The following is a 22,135-nucleotide window of genomic DNA, read 5'->3' on the forward strand; positions in this document are numbered from 1 at the left end:
CCACCCATAACAAAATTTGAGAAACAACACTCGAATCCTAGTTTTTCCTTCCATAAAATCAAGCAGGACTCCTGCAGCATAGGTTCAGCAATTGCAACAACATTAGGCTTGAATTCCTTTATTAACAACTTTATTCTCCTTGTTGAGGTCCCTAAACCTCTAGTATTCCAATATATAATGGACATAATCAAAAATTCAGTTTAGAGGGCTTACGAACCACCCTCTTAGAACTTCTCTCCTTCATTGCTTTTCACTTGACTCTAGTTTCTTCCAAAACCTCATAATTAGAAGCCACCATTTTGTTTTTGGCCAAATGCTCCACTTCACGATCCATTTAATTTTCCAAGCAAGTTTCTACCTCCACCAACTGTTCAGCCTCTCCAGCCGGAAAAGAAAATCCACCTGCTTGACCATCAACACACTCATTCTAGATTGCCCTAATAACACCTGGACTATGAAACATGAACATACTTCCCTCAAATTTTTGGGGGGTGATCTCACCGTTTTCCAAAAAACTCACATCAGCTGGGGCCTCCACCATTACAGTTTCCATACCCTGCTTTCCCATCTGAACCTTTGTTTCCTGTCTCAAAACAGAAGACACTGCCTCCAATTCATTCCCACACGGCTCTGTGGCAACAAATTCAACATTGTCATTCGGGCCATGTTTCTTCGGAGGTACTGTGTCCACAGGTTCTATGACAATAGGCAGAGTCTGCGCCTCAATAACATTACCTTCTGGACCATGATCATTCACTGTGTGCAATTTACAAACAGCATCCTGAAGGCCCAAATTCCCCTGTTTACTATATTCTCTTAATTGAAAAACAGATGGCTTCTGTTTATTTTGCTTCTGTACCCAAGTTCCAACAATTCCCCCATCTATCTTCCCCTACTTAACACCTTCTTTCCTCTGCTTCAACTTCCATTTACACGTTAATTCATTATGGCCCTGCACTATACAATGCAGACAATAAGCAGGGAACGTCTCAAACTCCACTTCCTGATAAAAACTGAGAGGATGATGACGAGTACCAATCCATATTGCCTTAATCGGATCCTTTGATACATCCATCTCCACACACACATTGGCACCGTCCGTCCTAGTCGCATATCTGGTAGAATTATTTCTCTTAAGAAACCTTCCAATCGTCGACGTAATATTTCTCAGAAGATCTTCATGATAAAAATTTGGCGGCAAACCTGGCAAGTTTAACCACACAGGTATTGTAATTGGTTCATGATCCTCATGAAAATCAATAAACCAGTGAAAAGGCCTATAGGGGACGCCATCAATTTCATAACTTACCCTAGCAAATGCCTTCACAAAATCATCCTCATTTGTCATGCGCACAAAGATATTTCTCAGTTTCTGCATAGAAGAAACAATCGGTTGCTTACTCAGGCCTCATCTAGCACGAATAAATGACCGGATTGCATCCAATGAAGGCCTTTGTCGAAGAAATTTCAACACCAATGAGAACTGAAACGGCAAAGCAGATCTCTCAAGGTCTTCCTTTCAAAAAACAATACAGACTTCTCCCTCCACCATCTGGAGCGCCCGAAGAGGAACCTTCACCTCTGGAAGAGGTTGTGGAGGATCAAGACCCATATCTGCAAAGGATTGCTAGTGAGGACCCGACGCTGACGCAGCCCTAAGGCCAACGATGTTGGCCATGAAACCCTAGTTTGAATAAAAAGCTCTAGCGGCGACGCTAGGGCTTTTATTCATTTACATCTACTTAGTGAGAGAGATTGTAATATAAAAATGAGATCACACATACATACCTTCCACTAAACATTTTATATTTATTATTTAAAATCTTGTCGTTATTAGCTTTTGTTTTTCTCCCCATAGGAATCTTTAAAAACTGAAAGCACCTCGCAAGAGGCAGAAGTAAAATGAAAATGACAATAAATAAATAAATAAATAAAGAGAATGAGATATCCAATTTATTTAGAATGTCTCATACACTTTTATAAAAAGTAATGTTCATATAATTATTGATGTCACTGTCATGAACACTAAAATACATTACTTCTAAAACATACATTACTTCTAAAATTAAATAGTTAGTAATTGATAACATGATAACTTTTGTTTCTACTATGGATATAAATCATCAGAAGACATAGGACTGATTTGGTTACACAAAATCAAACTATCTCATCTTATGTATGTACCTCTACAAAGTCATCAAAATAATAATCTAACAAATAAATCAACTCCTTAAGACTTAATAAAAGTGTCAACTTTCCAAGAAACCAAATCGATAAAAATAAATCAATCTACTAGATAGTAGTCTCCAGAAATCTCAATACTTACGCCTACACACAACAATCTTGTTCCCGCTTTTTATTCTTAGTCCTCAATTAACACTTTCACGTCATCTGAAAATATTATGGAAATAAGGGCTGAGTTATCAATAACTCAGTAAGTAGAAAACATATAGTAGTATGTAAAAATGAGCATTTACAGATTTTAGAATACAGAACAAAAACCTTTAGATTTAGAATGCAAACAGTTAAAAGACATTCATATTCAAAATTATCATTTGGCATAGCATAATTGAACATCATCATCATGTCTATCATATTGGAGCACAATATCATATCAAAGGCCATGTTTAACCCCAGTGGTAGGATTGTGCATGTCTGCAATTAACTAAGCAGAACCTATCATTGTTCATCACCCAAAGTAATGTACTCAAAACAGAGACCATTATTTTATCCTGTAGCGAGGCTAGAGGCAACTATTATCTGTCATGGTAGGGCTAGAGGTCACTATTATATCTTGTGACAGAGCCAGAGGTCACTATTATATGACGTAACAGAGCCAGAGGCCATTGTTATATCCCATGGCAGAGACATATATCAGAGTAGAACAGAATCTTTGGTACCATCACAATCACAATATCAGAATCATCGGATCAAAACTAGAAACAGAATCAGATACAAAATCAGAAAGTTATGCCAGAAGTCTTCAGATGCCCAATCATATCAAAACAGAGTACTGAATATATTTAGATAATTTTCACATATTCAAGCAAATTCAGAACATTTTCACATAACATGTACAAATTTTCAACTTTTATATTTGCTCTATTTTTACAGAGTTTAGAAATAGCATACAAAAAATAGCTCATGCTTACACTAGTCATAACAAAAAATATTGTCTCTTTTATGCAAGTTTCATGAGTAATACAGAACGCATAACTGTGATTGTTTTCACATTTCTTATCAAAACATAACATGCACATTTTTCATAAAATCAACCTCAGTTCATTTTCTTTCTATCCAAAGTCTAACATAGGAACCACGCTTACCTGACTCTTGTATTGTATTATCTAAGACTGGAACCTGAACCATAGTAGAGTCGCAACCTAATCCAAAGATATCGCTAACATATTAATAACTTCGTGTTTAATTTCATTGTATTTCATACGGTCATAGTGAAGCCCCATTACGGGAGGGAATTTTGTATATCGTACTTTTGTGGCCTTTGTTGTGTATAACCTCAACCAACTAGTTGTGAACTTTCTTGTAAGTGACTTTGTCTTTGTGTTCATAAGTACTCTTGGTATTTATAAATGAGAGATTCAACTGCAAAAAGAGACAGATCATGGCAAATGGCATGGCAAAAAGAGACCATTCTATAATTACATGGAAAATTCCTCCACTCATTTCATATAATCAGAATGTTATTCAATTACCTGATTTAACTTTAACAAATATAGTTTAGGCTGTCCAAGCAGCACCTCATTCCAGTGCATATAAATAACATACTCCCTACTTCACAATTAATTAACACTTATAACTCAACATACAACCATGGAATGAAATACACCAGTTCAGTTTCCAAACTAAAACATAAACAATGCATTGTACATCTCTAACTTGAGTGTAAACAAATACACCAACAAAAGATAAAATCATCATTCGGAAGTATTTCCATAAATCTTCAAGCCTTTAAGTGTCCAAAGTGCTGTCCAATCCCATTTTGTACAAATATACATCATTATTTCTGCAGAAAAAAACAAAGAAACATATGTGAGGGACTTAATTAATTCTCCATTAAAGTTCCACTAAAAAAACTAAAACATGTCCTATCAAATACCTGTAACTCCATACTTGTGCTCAGCATGCTCTTTCCCTTTCCACATCCAGAAAATAATTTTTGGAAGCGGCGAAGAGAAAAAAAAACTATTGATTATAAATATACTGGCCAACACAAACAGTAGAAAATTAAGTTGAGCTCGTATGACATCGAAAACAGTAGGAAATTAATTGCCTGGTATGACATCGTATAATGCATCAACTCACGAGTAACTTGATCTCTGGATATGACTTTCAATAAAATTACATATAAACAAGACATTAGAGAACATACACATTTAAAACATGGACAATTCAGTAAGAGAAATGGGAAACTAAAATTGTAGAATGCATACAAAAATTTCCAACAATCTCAAATTATTTTTTTTATCCTTACTGCTAAATGTATGTACTGCTTTAGTTCAAATTTTCTGCAGTAATGTTAGTTCAATAGCCTTCTTTCCTGTTTCCTCCTGGCTTTATTTTACTTTAATGGAATTATTTATGCAACATCAGGTATGCGATGTACCCCGTCTCTGATAATGTCGTTGAAATCATTTTCCAAGTGTTTGAAACAAACAGTGATGAAAGTTTAAGCTACGATGAGTTTGTTAGAGTTTTATACAATAGCATAGGACTAACCTTGACAGAGATTTAGGAACTTCTTAACAATCACCGATCCAACAAATCCCAACGTTTTCGCCACAAATTGCAGGTCACTCTACTCATGTTTCAGCATTATGGGTCGCGCGCGGAGGAGACCGGCTGAAGGGGAGATGAAGGGATTTGGGGTACTAATATGGAATTTAGGGGAGTGGGGACAGACGAAGGGGATGTGAAGCGATGGCCTTTTTTTTTTTTTTTTTTTTTAAAGAAAAAAAGAGATTTGTTAGATACAAGCAGTTTGGTGTATCAAATTGTGTACCAACTCTCACATAATTTTTTTTATTATAAAAATAAATAAAAGAATATTTTATATTTAATATTAATGTACGATTGGTACGCAAAATTGTTTAGAATAAAAATATTTTACATTTAAATAGCTCTGACGGCAGTAGTCCACCACAACTTCGTCCGCCAATTCGTCCATCAACTCGTTTGTACCTAGACAAATTGCAGCCCGTCAAATTCCAAAGATCTTCGCTCGCTCTCCTTCCCAAGTCTGAGGGTGCGTTTGGATGTTGAAGTCAGTTGAATTGAATTGAGTTGAGATAATAAAATATTATTAGAATATTATTTATTATTATTATTATTATTATTATTTTGAGATTTAAAAAAGTTTAATTATTTATTATATTTTGTGTTGAGATTTGAAAAAATTGTAATGATAAGTTGAAATGAGTTGAGAGGAATTTTAGTTCCAAATGTACTATGAGTTTACATGATATGATACGACTTTTGGTGAGTAATTTGTTACCTATATAATTCTCAAAGCATTTTTTTTTTCCTATGAAGCCACGTCACCATATCTTGAATTAATTTGATCATTTAATATATATATATATACATTTTTTTTTTTTTACTTGCAAGCATTTTATTATTGACAAAAGACCAATGGTTTTCTATTATTATTAAAACATTGTTCGTGTTCCAACAACCAACTAATTAATTTATAAGACATCTCAGCAGCCCGCAGGCTACGTTGGAAAAATGCTGTCTTTGCTTTTAAAGCGGCGTGTAAAATTTTTTAATGAAATCCCTGTACATTTGGCAAGTCTACAGTATATTCAAGTTTTCTCGAAATGCTGTGATCATATACCAACATTATTACCGGTACTCTAATAAAAAAGAAACACGTTTAGCTGTTGTTTCCTGGACTTCTACGACCCAGGTTTCCTCTATGTTATTGAACTCAACCAGTGACAACCAGATTCTTCATGTCCCTAATTTACTCCGCCTGTTGTTTCTTGGCCTTCTCAGACTCGAGCTTCCTTAATGTTGTTGAACTAATTTTCTCTCCACTAGATTCTTCAGAAACCAGATCTACAACTTCAATCTGCAATAGATTTTATGATGCTAAGGCCTCTGTTTTGTGACAGTTTTATCGAAGAATATAGATTGATGACATATCGTTTTCAGATTTTTCTACAAGAATCAACACTGAAACTGCAAACTCAAACCTTTAGTTGTGATAGGCCTCTGTCAGCTCTCTTTCTATTAACCGAAAGTCCACCTGGTAATGTTTCCTTGCTGCCGGAAAACCAAATCAAGTAATCAAGAATTATCTGCTACAACTTTAATAGAAGATTAGAAGATTATTGAAACCCAGGTAGATCGATGTAACACTGACTGTTTCTTTTATTCTTCCTTTCCCACAATTGATGAATATCACAAAGGTCTCTAGAACAATGGACCAAAGAAATTTTCCCCACCAGAGATTTTGTAATCGTCCAAAGAGGCAATCATCTAGAACAAGGAAAGTGAGACTTAAGCAGCCCATTTGACAACCATATTCAACCGAAGCAAGCAATTTTCTTTTTTAATTCTTTTTTCAAAATCTAGATTTTTCTTAGATGAAATGACAGAATTCCAAATTTTGAAAAGAAAAATAATCTTGTGTCGATTTGGGCAAATATGGTTGTCAGATGAGGTGCTTCCAAACCTTTAGTTGTGATAGCCTTCAGATGGTTTTTCAAATAAAATATTAAGCTAAGGCCTTATTTTAGAACAATAGATGCAATATATATATATATATATTCATAAATAACAAACCTGACAACAATAGCCTCCAATTTTTCATCTACAATTGAAGGGCCATATGGGTCAGTGATAGGCTCAACTTGAACTACCAGCTCCGGCTTAATAGACTGCACACATATATGCATGAAAATGAGAATTGAAATTATCATTGTAAAAGAAAAGTACATAATTATCCTGTTAGAAACATTATGGGAAATTTTATGATACTTTGTGTTTGGGGTGGCGGGCCCGATGGCCCGTCCAATTACAGGGCTATTTTCAGTTCAATTACTTCCACCAGAATAAAATTCAAGCCCCATCTTTCCCTTTTATCCCCTTAATGACTAGCTAATACAGACATCCAGCTTTCAGACACTTGCCAGGTAGCCATCATGCTATGATGTATACAGGAGAACATGGTAACAGTTGAGGGAAACATGAACCTATTCAGTCCACCATCTTAGCTACAATATATATACATTCCTATATAGCCCATACGAACATGCATGTTGTATTAAATACCTTTATAAATTTTTTGACATTATGGATCCTTTCCTCGATGGACTGTATTAAATCTGAGAACTGCAAAACAGGGAAGTAAGATAATAAATCATATCATCTCTACTGTTCAGATGAAATGTCAGTGCGGAAAATATGGGCAAAGGTTGTCATCAACAAAGTCTATACTACAAAGTCGTTCCAAACAAGCAAATACTAGCTGCATGCTTCTTGAAAACAATAAATGCAATTTGCCATAAGAGAGGCCAGCTAATCTTCTGGGGTATACTCAGACACGCAACCTAACACCTATTTCTTTTTCTTGATGAATAAGAAAATTTTATTGTGACAAGTAACAAGGCAAAGCCAAGTACACAGGAAGTAACCTAACACCTATTTCTACACTTATATCTAGAAGAAATGGAAAAAAAAAAATGTTATGTAAAATTCAGGTAGACCTTGTGACATGTGCCTAATATCCTATTCTTTCAGAATGGCTATTGCAAGGAAAACAACTTTTGTTCCTGTGGATTGTGAGCTCACACTAATAGAGGCAGCTAATTACCACATATGGTTTTGAATACCAGTTTTGAATAACAAGTAGCTTAGACTTTGTAATACCTTGAACATGAATCACTAACAGATATTTTTAACACGAAAAAAATGACAGAATTTTTTTGTAAGTAAAAAAATCTTTGATTTGATTTGCGGTATAAATTTTCTGTTGGTTAATAAATAAAATAGAAAAACGGATATTCATCCAATAAATAAATATTATAACAAAAAGAAGTATTAAAAAGGTTAGAAATTGCAAATCTAGTTGACCCTTAAATATTCATTTCCAACAGAAAGCCTAGTCACCATGATAAAATTCAAGGGTGCATGCTGCCTGTTACCCTTTCTTTCTTTTGGGGCATCACATGATTCCTAAGTGCCACCAAGACACAAAACATGAGCTACCAAAAAATCATCAATTACCGAGAATGGGCATCTTTATAATCTTCAAAAACTATCAAATACTTTGGAAGCGATATTTCCACATCTCACAATAAAGGTAGCAACAGCATGCATGAGATCTAAATTATTTGAGAGATGAAAGCATTGCTCATTACATAGTGAGCTCCAATAGATTTACAAACTCTATGCAAATCTCAAAAAGCTGCTTATGGTACAATTGTTAAACGCAACATGAATGGGCACCTTTCAAATCCTTAAGAAATATCAAGTACTTGGAAGCAATATTTCCTCATCTCCCAATAACGGTGAAAGCATTGCTCATGACGGAGTGAACTCAAATAGATTTACAAACTCTATGCAAATTTTGTAAAGAATGTAGCTGGTTGAGGTAAAATTGCTAAATGCAACATGAACCAGAACTCAAACTGCCCCAGTAACCCAGTTACGTTGCTAGGTTAGCATAAATAACTATTTAGGCAATCCATAAAATATACACAGACACAAAGAAAAAAGGTCAGTTCGTACAAGCATATTAATGCACAACTCTGATAGAAGCATTAAAGCAAAATAAAATTACCTGTTTGTTAGACAACATAGGCCCATCACAAACTCCAACCACTATTCGTTCCCTTGCCAGCTCTGCTGCTGCCTAATTTACAAATTTCATCCTCTTCAACATCATCAAATGCAAAATAACAACATAGTTAAATTACTCTTATCACCTTAACTAACCCCCAATTTAAAATGTCCCCAACCGTCGATTTGCTTAATTGAGTCCAATTGAAAGAATGGTAGCAAGGCACTTTGACAGTGTGATTCAACGGAAAAATATAAAAATTTGACCAACAGTGCTGTTTGTGTCTACTAGTGCCTAAGCAACTGAATCTCATATCCAACCTTTAAAATGTCCAAATTACCCTCACAAAATAGAAAAACCTCGTTCCATCTCCACGGATTAGGAACCAGAAAGTGGTCCAGACATCTCTTCAAGGAATAATTAGGTATTGGTTGTACACTAGTGTGGTGCTAAATGAATACTATACCATACAAGATGGATGTAATTCATAATGCTGATTGCGGAAGCAATTAATGATTAGCACCGTCAGAAACTCTATGCAGATTCACATAGGCAATTCGTCGCAATGCTTCTCGCAGACGTTCATAATTTGATAATTACCCAGAAACCAATATAAAATTTTAGACTAAAAAAACAAACAAACAAACAACAAATTTCGCAAAAAAAGAAAAAGAAAAATTGAAGTATTTTACTTTAAATAACTATTGATGTTAACTCCCTACCAATAAAAATTTGATAATAATAGCAAAAATAAGAACCGCCTGGTCTGTTTGAGAAAAAATGTCCCTGAGGTGTTCGATTAAGTGCCGCCGCGAGAGATTGCACAAGAGAAGGGGGGTTGCGGGGGAAAGAAGAATAGCTAGGCCTAGAAGGAGAGAAGCGTACGGTATAGGAAGAGAAGCAGCGGGTTTTTGGGGAATTAGATGGCAGGTTGCACTCGAATATGTAGGATCTTTTCAGACACACTATAGCGGACGAGAGTGGGGTTTGACCCACGAGTGTTGTCGCCGGCATGCGACGTGGGCAATGGATTTCTTGTTAATCGAGCAACGTCGGAGGAAGGTACGTTGCTATATAGTTTTTGAAAAGGTACATATAACACAAACAAAATAGCGTAACAGCCAAAACATGAATTAATCGACGATGGTAACTATAGAGACTAGAGAGAGATTTGGGACCTTGAGAAAGAGACGGTGGCCTTCATGTAAACGGTCAAAGGTACCGCCCAGAACCAAAGCTGCATATGAATTCGCCGGAGAAATCTCAGACTTCGCCACCGGCTCCTGTGTAAACGACATTGCTTTAACAGCTCTGTCTTCGGCTCAGGCAGGAGGCCTAAAAAAGCTCGAAGCTGTTGTCGTTTGCGGGTCCGGCCCATGGAAACCTAACTACTTTCTAGGAATATTAATAATTTATTACATATTTTTTGAGCATTTGTTTGGTGCGACGGATATGTTAAGATTCAAAGAATCTGGACATTTTGAATCAATTTTATAATTCTTTTAGTTAATTTTTTTTTTTTAAATTTCGGTCATAAAAAATTATATTCATCATCTATAAATCACACACCACACATAATTTTTTATTTTTTTAATTTTTTCTCTTACTAAGCATGTGGTGTAGAGATAATGTACAGAAAAAGTCAATTAATTTAACATAAATAAAATAAATAATGTGTGATGTGTAAAATGATGAATAGAAAAATTCGACTTGATTGATACATCTTAAAAAGTTTGAGATTCTATAAATTTATTACTCAATGAAATAAATAAGTGAATTTTACCAAAAAAAAAAAAGACCTATTTAGATTAACTATTTTAATATTAGAGCCTAGAGGTCTTAAAGCTAAGAGTAATGTTTGGTACACAAAATGATATATTAGTAACGAGAAGAGAATGTGAGAGGAAAGGAGAGGAGACTTAAGATAGAACGGAGGCATCGTTGTGCCAACGAGAGAGAGAAAGAGAGACAATGAAAGAAGACAGACTAAGAGAGGAGAGAGAAGGGTGGGGGGGAAAGTGGGAGGATGGTTAGGTGTACAAACCTAATCATAAAACGACACCAAACGACATCATTTTATTAAAAAAATTTATTTTTTAATATATATGTTTCTATATATATGGGCTGGGAAGGGCATGTGGGATAAATTCTGAGTAGGCTTGGACTAGCTAGAGCCCCACCCCGACCAGGCGGATGTCGGACGGGGTGAGGTGGGGTGGCAGTGCCACCCAACCCTATACAAAAGAATCAAATAAAAAATAAATTTACAAACTGATATAATACATCAAATTGTATAATTTTTTTTACTATAAAATAAATATAATGAATTACATCAAATAATTCTCGTTAATGATATATACATATATTTTTAATTTATCACTTCTCTAAAGCTAACTTGATATGTTTGTACCTTCCCAACTTTATATTCTAAAATTTGGAGAAACTTTAAAAAATCAAAGAACAAAAAGGGTAATGTGAATCATAACTTTTTATCATGTCATCATATACATTCACAATAAAGATCCAATTAATAGGATCTGAGTCTAAAGATGATAGAATCATAGCCGGTAGATATTAAATAGAGGATAGAGCAAAACTTAGTAATAAAAAGAGGTCGCAATTTTTAATTTTCGCAACATTTGTATATAAAATTAAGTACTTTCATTAATTTTCCGGTTAGAAAACTAACAAGAAGACTGCCACGTGGCACTTGTCAGCCAATCAAAGACTAGCTTGAGGGTTTAAAATTAGCTCTAACAGCTGGGAATCAAAAAAATTATGGTCGAATGGTGGTGGGATGGTTTCTTACCGGTATTTGTAATTTTCGGTATATGTGAAACTTTTGAGAAGAATTTAAAGCCTTGTTTCAGTCTATTCATTGCAGAATGTGTCATATTTTTATAGAAGTGTATATGATAGCTGATTTTTTAGGAATCGTTTGGATTTAAAAATAAGTTGAGATAGTTCGCAAATAGTAAAATAAAAATTGAATTATTTATTATATTTTATGTAGAAATTTAAAAAAGTTATTTTGAAATTTAAAAAAGTTGAATTATTTATTATATTTTGTGTAAAAATTTAAGAAAGTTATAATGATGAGATGAGATGAGATGAGGTGGGTTGAGATGAGTTACGAATATAAACAAGACCTTAGTTAAGAGGGAGCGAAAAGTAATATTCTAGCATTTACTAGATAATAGTTAGGGACATCATTATTTATATAAATAATTTATTGCTTATTTATTTGGCTGAAAATGATAGTTCATACGCCTTAGTGAGGGCGATTCAATAAAATTATTGCTATATATAAAAAGAAAATGCTATGCCACTGCTATAATCGAAGCAAAAAAAAAAAAAAACACAAAAATAAAAATTAATTTACTTAAAGCAAATTCCTTTAAGAAGTAAACCCACTCTAAAATCTTGATTCATATATAGTTAAATTGTACACTTTAGCAACTAGCTAGGATCAAACGATTTTTTGCATCCCTTGTTTTTATACAAGTTCAACCTGGCTATAATTGTTTGTAAAGGTAACAACATATATTTATACTGTTAATAAAAGGATCTTAGTACATGGTTTATGAAAATCGTGACGATTCTTGAGAATTTTCAGTCAGTCTTCACAGATTTGGCTATTTTTTTAATAAAATTAAAACATATTGCTTATTTAAATTGGACAAAAAGATTAAGATAAAAGGGTTTGTTAACCAAAAATTCCTAAATCAAAATTAAAAACAATTCATATTGGATTTGAGAAAAAAAAAAAAAAAAAAGTAGAAAAAAACATAAATCAATCCCAGATTGGCTTGGACTGGAGTCGGCCACAACGCCCAAAGGCCGAACGTCCGCCAGCCACAAAAATGGCGGGCTGAGAGCGTATCTCCACTCCAAGAATCATTAATCTCTGTACCCTTCTCTGCTAAGTTTCAACCATCTTCCATTCATTTCCAGGGTTTACAAGAGGTTTCTCCACTATTATTATAGTCTTTAAAGCTTCAATGTCTTCTACTTCCCATGCTTTATGCCCTTCCCTCAGAACACGACTGTTCAACCCCTTCCCCAACAGATTAATCGCCCCCGCCCCAATATATCAGCACCGTAAGCCCACCACTCTCTCTGTCTCTTTTACTTCTTCAATTCACTAACTAAAAACTTGTTTGATTACCTTTCTGTATTTCAAGGAAGCAAATGTGAGCTGAACAGGAGGGACTTCGCTTTTAAAGGAATCGTGGCTTCGGGAGTTTCGGTCATGGGCTCGTCTTTGATTACCGAACCCGTTCAAGGTATTTTTTTTTTCTTTTGTTTTTGTCATATAGATTTGATTTGAAAATTCTGGGTGCTTAATTAGATTGGACATCTTTAAGTCGAATTTCTGTACAGGGGTTGAGAGATTGCCATTCAAGCCAGAAGGGTACAATTTTTGGACCTGGCGGGGTCACAGAATACATTATGTTGTGCAAGGAGAAGGGTCTCCGGTTGTTCTTATTCATGGGTTTGGTGCTTCTGCATTTCACTGGAGGTGTGTTCTCTGTACGCTCACATTTCCACATTTCATTGTTTCAATTGTACTGATGCTTTGAAAGGCATGTCATTGCATACATCTCTTTCGACTCTGCTTTGGAATATACATATACATGTGTCTGTGCGTGCGCCCATGTTTGTGAGGTGGAAGATAGAGAATAATATTGCTGTAACGTGAGATCATGATGTGATTAAACCACATTTCGTTGTGAAGTTGCAATCTTTTTACGATTGGTTGGGAGTTGGAGTCATAGGTTCTCTCTTCTGTCACTTTTATGGATGATAACAAGTTTCATCGGCCCCAGATGTATGATGAAAATTCTTCCTCTTATCCATGTGTGCAGGTACAACATACCCGAGTTGGCCAAAAAGTACAAGGTTTATGCTATAGACTTGTTAGGGTTTGGGTGGAGTGACAAAGCCATTATTGAGTATGATGCCTTGGTATGGAGGGATCAATTAGTGGACTTCTTGAAGGAGATAGTGAAGGAGCCTGCAGTTTTAGTTGGAAACAGGTAACGACCAAGAATAAGTGCAACTTCTTGCCTCTTATTTTCATTTCTATGTGATAGAAACTTCCATACCTTCATCTTGAGGTTTGGGATCACAGTTGTTTTTTTATGACTGGTTCTATGTGAAGAACCAGTCATAAAAAATTGTCTAACCACATGAAATTTATGGCTGGTTCAACGATTTTGCTCTTTTATTGGAAAACTTGTGACTGCCCTACTCTTATTTTATGTTGGTCTTGTAAGTTAAGCTTGCGCAATTTTGAACAAGGGAAGGGAGGATATCTACATGGTAAACAAAAAATTATGCATCCAAATCACCTCTAATCTCTATCTTGCAATTACTAAAAATAGTTTTGATCATTTTACTTAGGTAAAACTACATTTTACATCCCCAAACTACCACTCATTTTTTAATGTGTACGATTAATTACGAGTGTGCACCCTCAACTACCAATAGGTTTAATGTGCCCCCTAAAGTACGAAAAGTTGCAATGTGCACCCTAAACTACAACTAGGTTTTAATATGCACTTTCTTGAATATAAGTAATTAATTCAGAGTTTAGAGTGCACATTAAAACCTATTAATCATTTGCGGTATACACAACAACTTTTGTAGTTTGAAATTCACATTGAATCCTATTATTAGCTTATGGTGCACATTAAAGAATAGGTGGTAGGTGGTGGCACCAAATGTAATTTCCTCAACATAGAGAAATGATAATCGGGGCGATAGTTTGTTGGTTAGAATTAGAAATTTTCCTTTTAATAATAGGTGCCATTGAGATTGATAAATTTTTTAAATCATGGTAATTTTTCAGCCTTGGAGGCTTTACTGCTTTGGTTGCAGCAACGGGGTTGCCTGAGCAAGTTGTCGGAGTTGCACTACTGAATTCTGCAGGACAGTTTGGAAATGCTAATAGCAAAACTGATGAGTCTGAAGAAACAGTCTTACAGAAGTTTATTGTAAAGCCACTGAAGGAAATAATCCAGCGTGTAGTTCTTGGATTCTTATTCTGGCAGTCAAAGCAACCAGCTCGCATTGAATCCGTCTTGAAGAGTGTATGTCACCTGCTCCCTAATTTAACTACTGCTTTTCATTTCAAAGCTGTGTATCTCAGCAGCTTCTGTATCATCTGTGTCACTATAAGCAGAATATCTATTGATCCGCAATTAAATTCCGACTTTATTTGCTGATTTCGGGCATGACTAGTTAAACCTATATCATTTTGATTGTATATGATTTCAAAGCATCATACATAGCTTCTTCACATCTCCTAATTTGTTGTTGAAAATTCAGTCTGTTGTGCTTCCTGAAATTTTGATTTACAACACGGCCTTATGTTCGTAATTATTTTGTGAATTGTTGCCATTATTTGGGGACCTATTAGTCATATTTACACAACAAACCCAAAAGAGTTATGATTGAGGCACCTTTTAATCTATTATATAGCCAAAATTGGTCAATCACACACAATGTAGAACTTAGCACAAGCCCACATAATGCCTTTACATTCGAAATCCTAGACATGGGGTACCGCAATAATCTCCTTCTCATGAGTTCTTAACATTACCACATTGATTCTGGTTAGAATTGCTATGATCCAAGGACATCTTCGTCACATTGCGCAATGGTCACAATTACAGTTCCTTGTAATTGTTTATTTATCCCAAAACAATCCATTTCCATATCCAATTTGGAACTCAACCCAGAATCCAAGCTACTGCAATATGTAGTGCGTGTGGGTATGTGACGCCCATGTCATAAGTCAATCTTGGCTATATGAGTGACTGATTATGATTGGATGGTGAGCAAATGTGATTAGCACGTCTCTGGGTTGTGACAATAGGTACTGAAACTAATGTGATTACACAATATGACTTGCGATAGTATTGACATAGGTTGTTTGACAAGGACATCAAAGGCTTGACAGGGGATAGAACCTCAAGGATTTGGATTGTGATGAAGTCATCATGTGCCATGTTCCCTATCAAGGGTATGCCAAATCATTCTAGACTATGTAAGGGATTGAAGGGTGGTCCAATAATGAATTATCCTTGGGGAAATTATATAGACGTGGCTAGCACGTCTTCAAGTTATGGCATATCCCAAGTTGTATGGTGTGAGAAAGCTGTGTGAATGTACATTGATTCTCATATCTGACGTGTATTAGGTTAATCTGGACTGTATAAGTGATTGCAGGAAGCCTAATGTGATACCCCATATGATATGATATGGATAAGGGTAGGTGCTGTATGGGATCCCACATTGCTTGGGAAGGAGAAGTTCTTGTTCTTTATAAGGTTCCAATGGGCCTCCAATTGTATCATTGACTAGTCCTTTTGGAGTATAGGCCATGTGGTTTGGGTCTTCCATTGGGGTGTTACACCTAATATATATGATTAAAATTTAAAAGCATGTGATTAGTGTGTTCCTAAGTTGTAGGATTTGTACATTATGCTGAATACATCATTTTTCTGACACAGGTGTATATAAATCCCTCCAATGTGGACGACTATCTTGTGGAATCAATATCAAGGCCAGCAGCTGACCCCAATGCTGGTGAAGTATATTACAGGTACTTGTGTAGATATGTGATTTTACCTGTTTATATTTAAGAACTTTTAAGGTATTTTCCAAGTGGTCCTAGAGAGTTGTAGTAAATAATAAATAGAAGGAAAATTATACTTTGCGCCCCATAAACTAACGTCATATATTCATTTTTTGCACCATAAAGTACCAAAACTGATAATTGGTATCCTAGCCTACCAAATTTTGGTAATTTGTATCCCCGGTTAAAGTCTCGATGTTAAGATCATAATTAGAAACTTGCCTGATGAATAAGATGATGTCCATTTTCTCTCTTTACAGTGAAAGTGAATAGTTAGGTATGTTTATAAAGCAATGCCAATGATAAGAAGACTTGCTTGGCATTCGACATGGTCTACACAAAGGTTTCCTTATTTGTTCTCCCTTGAATTCTTTCTCTGCATTTTATTAATGCTGTCCTATTAATTTTTGTCCACAGGTTAATGACGAGGTTCATGATGAATCAAAGCAAATACACATTGGACAGTGTGTTGAGTGAACTCTCTTGCCCATTGTTGTTGGTGTGGGGTGACTTAGACCCATGGGTTGGTCCTGCCAAGGCTAACCGAATCAAGGAATTTTATACCAAAACATCTCTTGTTAATTTACAAGCCGGGCACTGTCCACATGATGAAGTTCCTGAGCTTGTGAACAGGGCTTTATTGGATTGGTTGTCAAGTCTATCATCTGAAGCCTCCCCCCAGTCACTGTAACCTCTACAAATTTCATATATAGCTTTATACTTCCAATACTGTCCCTTGAGGTTTTACTTGTAATTTGGTTGTCAAGTCTAGCTAGCCATCAGCTGAAGCCTCTCTCTAGTCACTGTAACCTCTACAAATTTCATGGCTTTATACTTCCAATGTCCCCTGAGATTTTACTTGTAGCTTGGTTGCAAATTCATCAATCAAGCCTTGATTAACCTTGATTAAATATATATTTTTCCGTTGCGGTTGATCATGTACTGCGCGCCCTTATTAATTTGTCATCATTCCCTCGTTAAGACAAAAGGAAAGGTTTATGCCTCGTTTGTTTTCGCATATGAGATGGAATAAGATGAGATGAGATTAAAGTTAAAAGTTAAATAAAATATTGTTATAATATATTGTTTTGATATTATTTTTGCTTTGGTATTTGAAAAAGTTGAATTGTTTATTTTATTTTGTGTGAGAATTTGAAAAAGTTGTAATGATTAGATGAGATGAGTTGAGAAGAGTTGTAAAAATAAACGAAAATTTAGTATCATTATTTTATGGTCCCTTAACTACTGCACCTTGCCGGCCAGTATTTTTAATCAGATACAAACTACTTTTTTGTGTCTTTCCATAGCCTGATGATTGTCACTTGCATATAAAGTAGTCCAGTACTATGCTAAATAGTTGCCAAAAAGTTTCTGAAGCATTAAGAGGATGAAGAAATTTATGTATAATAAGCATGCGTACTGACACACCAAGCATATATACCATTAATATGGAGGTTCTATATAACCAAACAAATATCATGGGAGGTTCTAATTAATATAATCGTTTAGATGAGAAAGGTTCCTGCAGGCTTGAACACTAGGAGCAACATGACACCAGGAGATCATGATCTTTTCATGTTATAAGAGGAGGGAAGACACGAGGATCGAGATGGTATAACTCATTCCCAAAAGGATTAATATTCGATCCTCATCTAAATTTAAGAAATCTAATTTTGTATATCCTCCAAGCAAAAAGCTGGACTTGATCAAGAAGAGGTGGTGATCTAGATATATCCTTCTTCACATTAGTTAGCATTACACTAGGTACTGCATTGGGCATGATGCACCAGATCTTATTAATTCCAATCAACTAATTTTGTTGGGTATTAATTAATTTCCCTGATCGCAATCCAAATGATGATTTTTTGCAAGAAAATTTTATACACCATACTACCATCTCACTTTCATCCCATTAAATAAGATGTGACACATTTATCACCATTAAATGATTATTTTTATTTTTATTTTTTTTTTAAGAAGAAGACGATACCCCAATTTTATTGATAGTCCTTACTTATGACGGATGAAAACCGTGGTTACAACTATAGATACCTAGAGAGTACAAACATTCAAAAAATTCCAAAACCAGGTATCAAAAATTCTAAGATTCCCAACCAAAATACAATATACCCAAAAGGAAAATGCTTAACAAAAAATATATAAAGCCAATCTAAGAACCTGCAAGAAAAAAAGAACAAAGAATCTACATGCATATAAAGAAAATAAAATAGATAAAGTAAATGCATCTTACCAAGAAACACCTTACGAGATCCGTAAATAAGGAAGACCGATTTTATATGCTTCTTTATCATCTAATAGTGATCGATGAATGTGCCACATACTACTTAGTATGATTAAAATAGAATGAGAGTGTAGTGTATAGTAGTACTTATGACCTATAAAGTTTCCCATGCATGCAATTCTAATAGAGAAAGTGCCACCATTAAGCCACGTTCCTGCATGCATGCATCATGCAGTGTCTCTCTTAAAAGAAATAAGCTTGAAATTTCATAAATGCTGAAGTAGTACTGATCATCATAAGTACTATGTCATTTCCAATCTAACCGATCAACAACATACGACCCATAAAATAAGGATCCGTGGCCAAACTAGCAAGAAAATTCATTATGACCGGCTGGTCCTGTTAATTATCACGAGGGGAAATATTATAGTTGTCAATCATCGATCCCACCAGTAAAAAGCTTCCCTAGCTACCATCTTCTTCTTCTTTTTTTAAATGTACGTGTACATATGCAATGATGCAAGATGATTTACTTGTACGTTTGCAATGATGCAAGATGATTTACAAGTTGTAATGTTTTGTGTAATATTCATGTGGCTTAATCATTTAAGCCCAAATATTTAATTAATTAATTTGTGTCTTATTCAACATGAGAAGTTTGTATATCTATGTGTGTGTGTGTGTACGTTGATATGCAAAGAACCATTTGTATAGAAAAATTGGTACTTCTATCATGTTTATTAGTTTATGATATCCTATTAGTGCTTGTTTGCATGGAATGATGATGTTGTTTCCGCTATCTGAAACAAAAGAAATTGTAAATGGTTGCTACAATATAGCAAGTCAAATTGCCTAAAAAAATTGATTGCGACTCAAATAATTAAAAATAAAAGGGTTTGTTGAAAAGATTTGTCATGTTACAATTTAAAATCTCAACCAGTTGGACAAACATTGTCCAATACAAATTAAAATACCTAAAGTTAGTGGGGTTTGAATTCAAACCTTGGAAAACATCCATGCATCAAGGATCTTGGGCTTGGACAAGAGAGATTTCCACGTTCCTTTATGGCAACTCATGTCTAGATCGATTAACATAGGAAACCAAAACAATAAAAGTGGCTAGAAAGCCAAACAAAGCCGATTTAAAACTCGAAATACTTTATTCGTTCGGTCCATGTTTAGTTAAGTATTTAATGAACTCTGGTTTGCTTCATTTGAAACTGTGAACTCCACCCAAGATAGTCACTGCTTCTGTCCCTTCATTTCATTTGAAGTACTACTCAGCAAATGGCTCAAAAAAGCAAAATTTTGATAATCGGAGCGACCGGATATCTAGGAAAATTCATGGTGGAGGCAAGTATGAAATCTGGGCACCCGACTTTTGCATTGGTTAGAGAAAGCGGAGGTTCTAATCCTGAAAGGTTGGAACTCATTGAGAGCTTCAAGAGCTCTGGGGTGGCACTTGTCTACGTATGTCTTCAACTTAATTCTTGCGTACGTGTGCTTTTATTTTGATCTTGCTTAATTAGCGGCCTATTGATCTTCAAATTCATGGAGATTTCTCGCAGGGAGACATCTATCATCATGAGAGCTTGGTGAAGGCAATCAAGCAAGTCGATGTCGTGATCTCCACAGTTGGGGTTCAACAAATGAGTGATCAGGCGAAAATCATTGCTGCCATTAAAGAAGCTGGAAATATCAAGGCAAGGCATCAAACACCTTTTCGATATATATTTTCCTGGCAAGCTAGCTAGAACCTAAGTTCACTTCCTTTCTCGATTCCAAATCTTTGACTGAACGAGTAATGCTCTAGAGAAACTTTTACAATAAAATTATCGGTGGGTTTCAGAGATTTCTCCCATCAGAGTTTGGAGTGGATGTGGATCATGTCAATGCAGTTGAGCCAGCCTCCGGTCTTTTCGCTCTCAAGGCTAACTTCCGGAGATCAATTGAGGCTGAAGGAATCCCATATACCTACATCGTGTCCAATGCCTTTCTTGAGTACTTTTTGAGTAACCTTGGACAGATGGATGCCACAGCTCCTCCAAGAGACAAAGTAGTAGTATTAGGAGATGGAAATACCAAAGGTACTACAATTATTAGCTTAAAATCCAATCATCTTTTACTTACCAGCTTGAACGACCTTCTTAAAGTGTACGTGCATATGCGGCCTGTGCTTTATATTTTCTACTAGGAGATGAAATACTTGTTACAGAGATTAAGTACTTGTTAATATTGTGTATGCATGGTAGCAGTAACTTTTGCCAAGGAAAAAGATATAGCGACTTATACCATCAAAGCAGTGGATGATCCAAGAACCTTGAACAAGATCCTCTATCTGAGCCTCCCTGCCAACATTTTTTCATTCCATGAGATAGTATCTCTGTGGGAGAAGAAGATCGGAAAGACCCTCGAGAAGACTTATGTTCTAGAGGATGAACTTCTTAAGAAGATCCAGGGTGAGTAAGAACAGTTTTTAGCTGAAAGATGACGTTTGCTTCTAGATCTAACTCACTGACATGGGATTCTAATTACCTAGTTTCAATTACTTATTTACTAGGCTGGCTGGTAGTTGGAATATTACGATCTTCTATATTTATATAACTATTACTCCAACCAGCTATCTGTTATATATGATTGCAATATTAATCAAATTATAATACTAAAAACTTTTTAATCAAAAGTTCCTACTTACCTATAAGATGAAACTTGAAACCAAGAATCTTCATTAATTGCACGAGGAGATCATGGTTAAAGGAAGGTTGGGCTAGCTCATGTACTTCTGATACTTATCTAATTTTGATCTTCTGCAGAATCTTCATTTCCCACAAACCTCACTCTATCCGTCTGTCACTCAGCGTTTGTGAAGGGAGATGGTGCAAATTTTGAGATTGATGCTTCTTCTGGCGTGGAGGCTTCTGAGATTTACCCAGATGTGAAATACACGACTGTGGACGAGTACCTGGATCAGCTTGTCTAAAACTTGGGATATTTGTTTGTGGCAATATATACTGTTTACCATGTACAGTAAAGAAAAAAAAAAACGGAGCTCGTGAAATCTCCATGGTCTGTTTGTGATTTGCTAGTTTTCATTTGTTCCCTTGTTTATCTGTCATATATATAAACCGGCCTAGGACTGGGGGGATCTTTGCATGTAGTGTTGTTAATTTCCATGCTAATAAAGGTGGCAGATCGGTAATTTATGTTGTGTTTGTAATAATGGAAATTAAAAAACTCCTTAATTATTCTCAAAAGTTTCTTATATATCATAACTTGTGATCGTACATGATGCTAATTAATGATCATTTAGCGCTTCGAATGAGATTTTCTTTTGCCCTTGCTTATAGATCAGGGCCATGGAAATTTTCGTCTAAACCAGACTTGGAACTAGCTGTTAGTCCAACGATTGAATTTTTTAAATAAAAAATAATATATATAATTG

General features: G+C 35.3%; 3 protein-coding genes and 1 long non-coding RNA gene across 4 annotated transcripts; 2 read left to right on the plus strand and 2 right to left on the minus strand.

Annotated features, from left to right (window-relative positions):
- Window positions 1-3,659: 3,659 nt before the first annotated feature.
- On the minus strand, window positions 3,660-4,893 carry LOC108991253. Its single transcript, XR_001996122.2, has 3 exons — window positions 4,738-4,893; window positions 4,118-4,221; window positions 3,660-4,024 (listed from the first exon to the last, which is right to left on the minus strand). It is a non-coding gene; the product is annotated as an uncharacterized LOC108991253 (long non-coding RNA).
- Window positions 4,894-5,753: 860 nt separating this feature from the next.
- On the minus strand, window positions 5,754-10,191 carry LOC108991272 (phosphopantetheine adenylyltransferase). Its single transcript, XM_018965449.2, has 6 exons — window positions 9,985-10,191; window positions 8,807-8,878; window positions 7,297-7,356; window positions 6,808-6,902; window positions 6,216-6,285; window positions 5,754-6,091 (listed from the first exon to the last, which is right to left on the minus strand). The coding sequence occupies exons 1-6, from the start codon at window positions 10,102-10,104 to the stop codon at window positions 5,984-5,986; spliced, it is 525 nt and encodes a 174-aa protein (XP_018820994.1). The 5' UTR covers window positions 10,105-10,191; the 3' UTR covers window positions 5,754-5,983.
- A 2,421-nt stretch (window positions 10,192-12,612) lies between these two features.
- On the plus strand, window positions 12,613-17,389 carry LOC108991265 (pheophytinase, chloroplastic). Its single transcript, XM_018965440.2, has 7 exons — window positions 12,613-12,907; window positions 12,991-13,092; window positions 13,190-13,328; window positions 13,675-13,845; window positions 14,661-14,901; window positions 16,327-16,418; window positions 16,869-17,389. Exons 1-7 carry the CDS (start codon window positions 12,808-12,810, stop codon window positions 17,140-17,142), a joined length of 1,119 nt encoding a protein of 372 aa, XP_018820985.1. The 5' UTR covers window positions 12,613-12,807; the 3' UTR covers window positions 17,143-17,389.
- Window positions 17,390-19,875: 2,486 nt separating this feature from the next.
- LOC108991251 (isoflavone reductase homolog A622-like) lies at window positions 19,876-21,829 on the plus strand. Its single transcript, XM_018965427.2, has 5 exons — window positions 19,876-20,163; window positions 20,262-20,396; window positions 20,543-20,780; window positions 20,949-21,152; window positions 21,507-21,829. Exons 1-5 carry the CDS (start codon window positions 19,981-19,983, stop codon window positions 21,671-21,673), a joined length of 927 nt encoding a protein of 308 aa, XP_018820972.1. The 5' UTR covers window positions 19,876-19,980; the 3' UTR covers window positions 21,674-21,829.
- Window positions 21,830-22,135: the final 306 nt, after the last annotated feature.

Source organism: Juglans regia, chromosome 7 (genome assembly GCF_001411555.2).
Source record: "Juglans regia cultivar Chandler chromosome 7, Walnut 2.0, whole genome shotgun sequence".
In the NCBI taxonomy this organism is placed as follows: domain Eukaryota; kingdom Viridiplantae; phylum Streptophyta; class Magnoliopsida; order Fagales; family Juglandaceae; genus Juglans; species Juglans regia.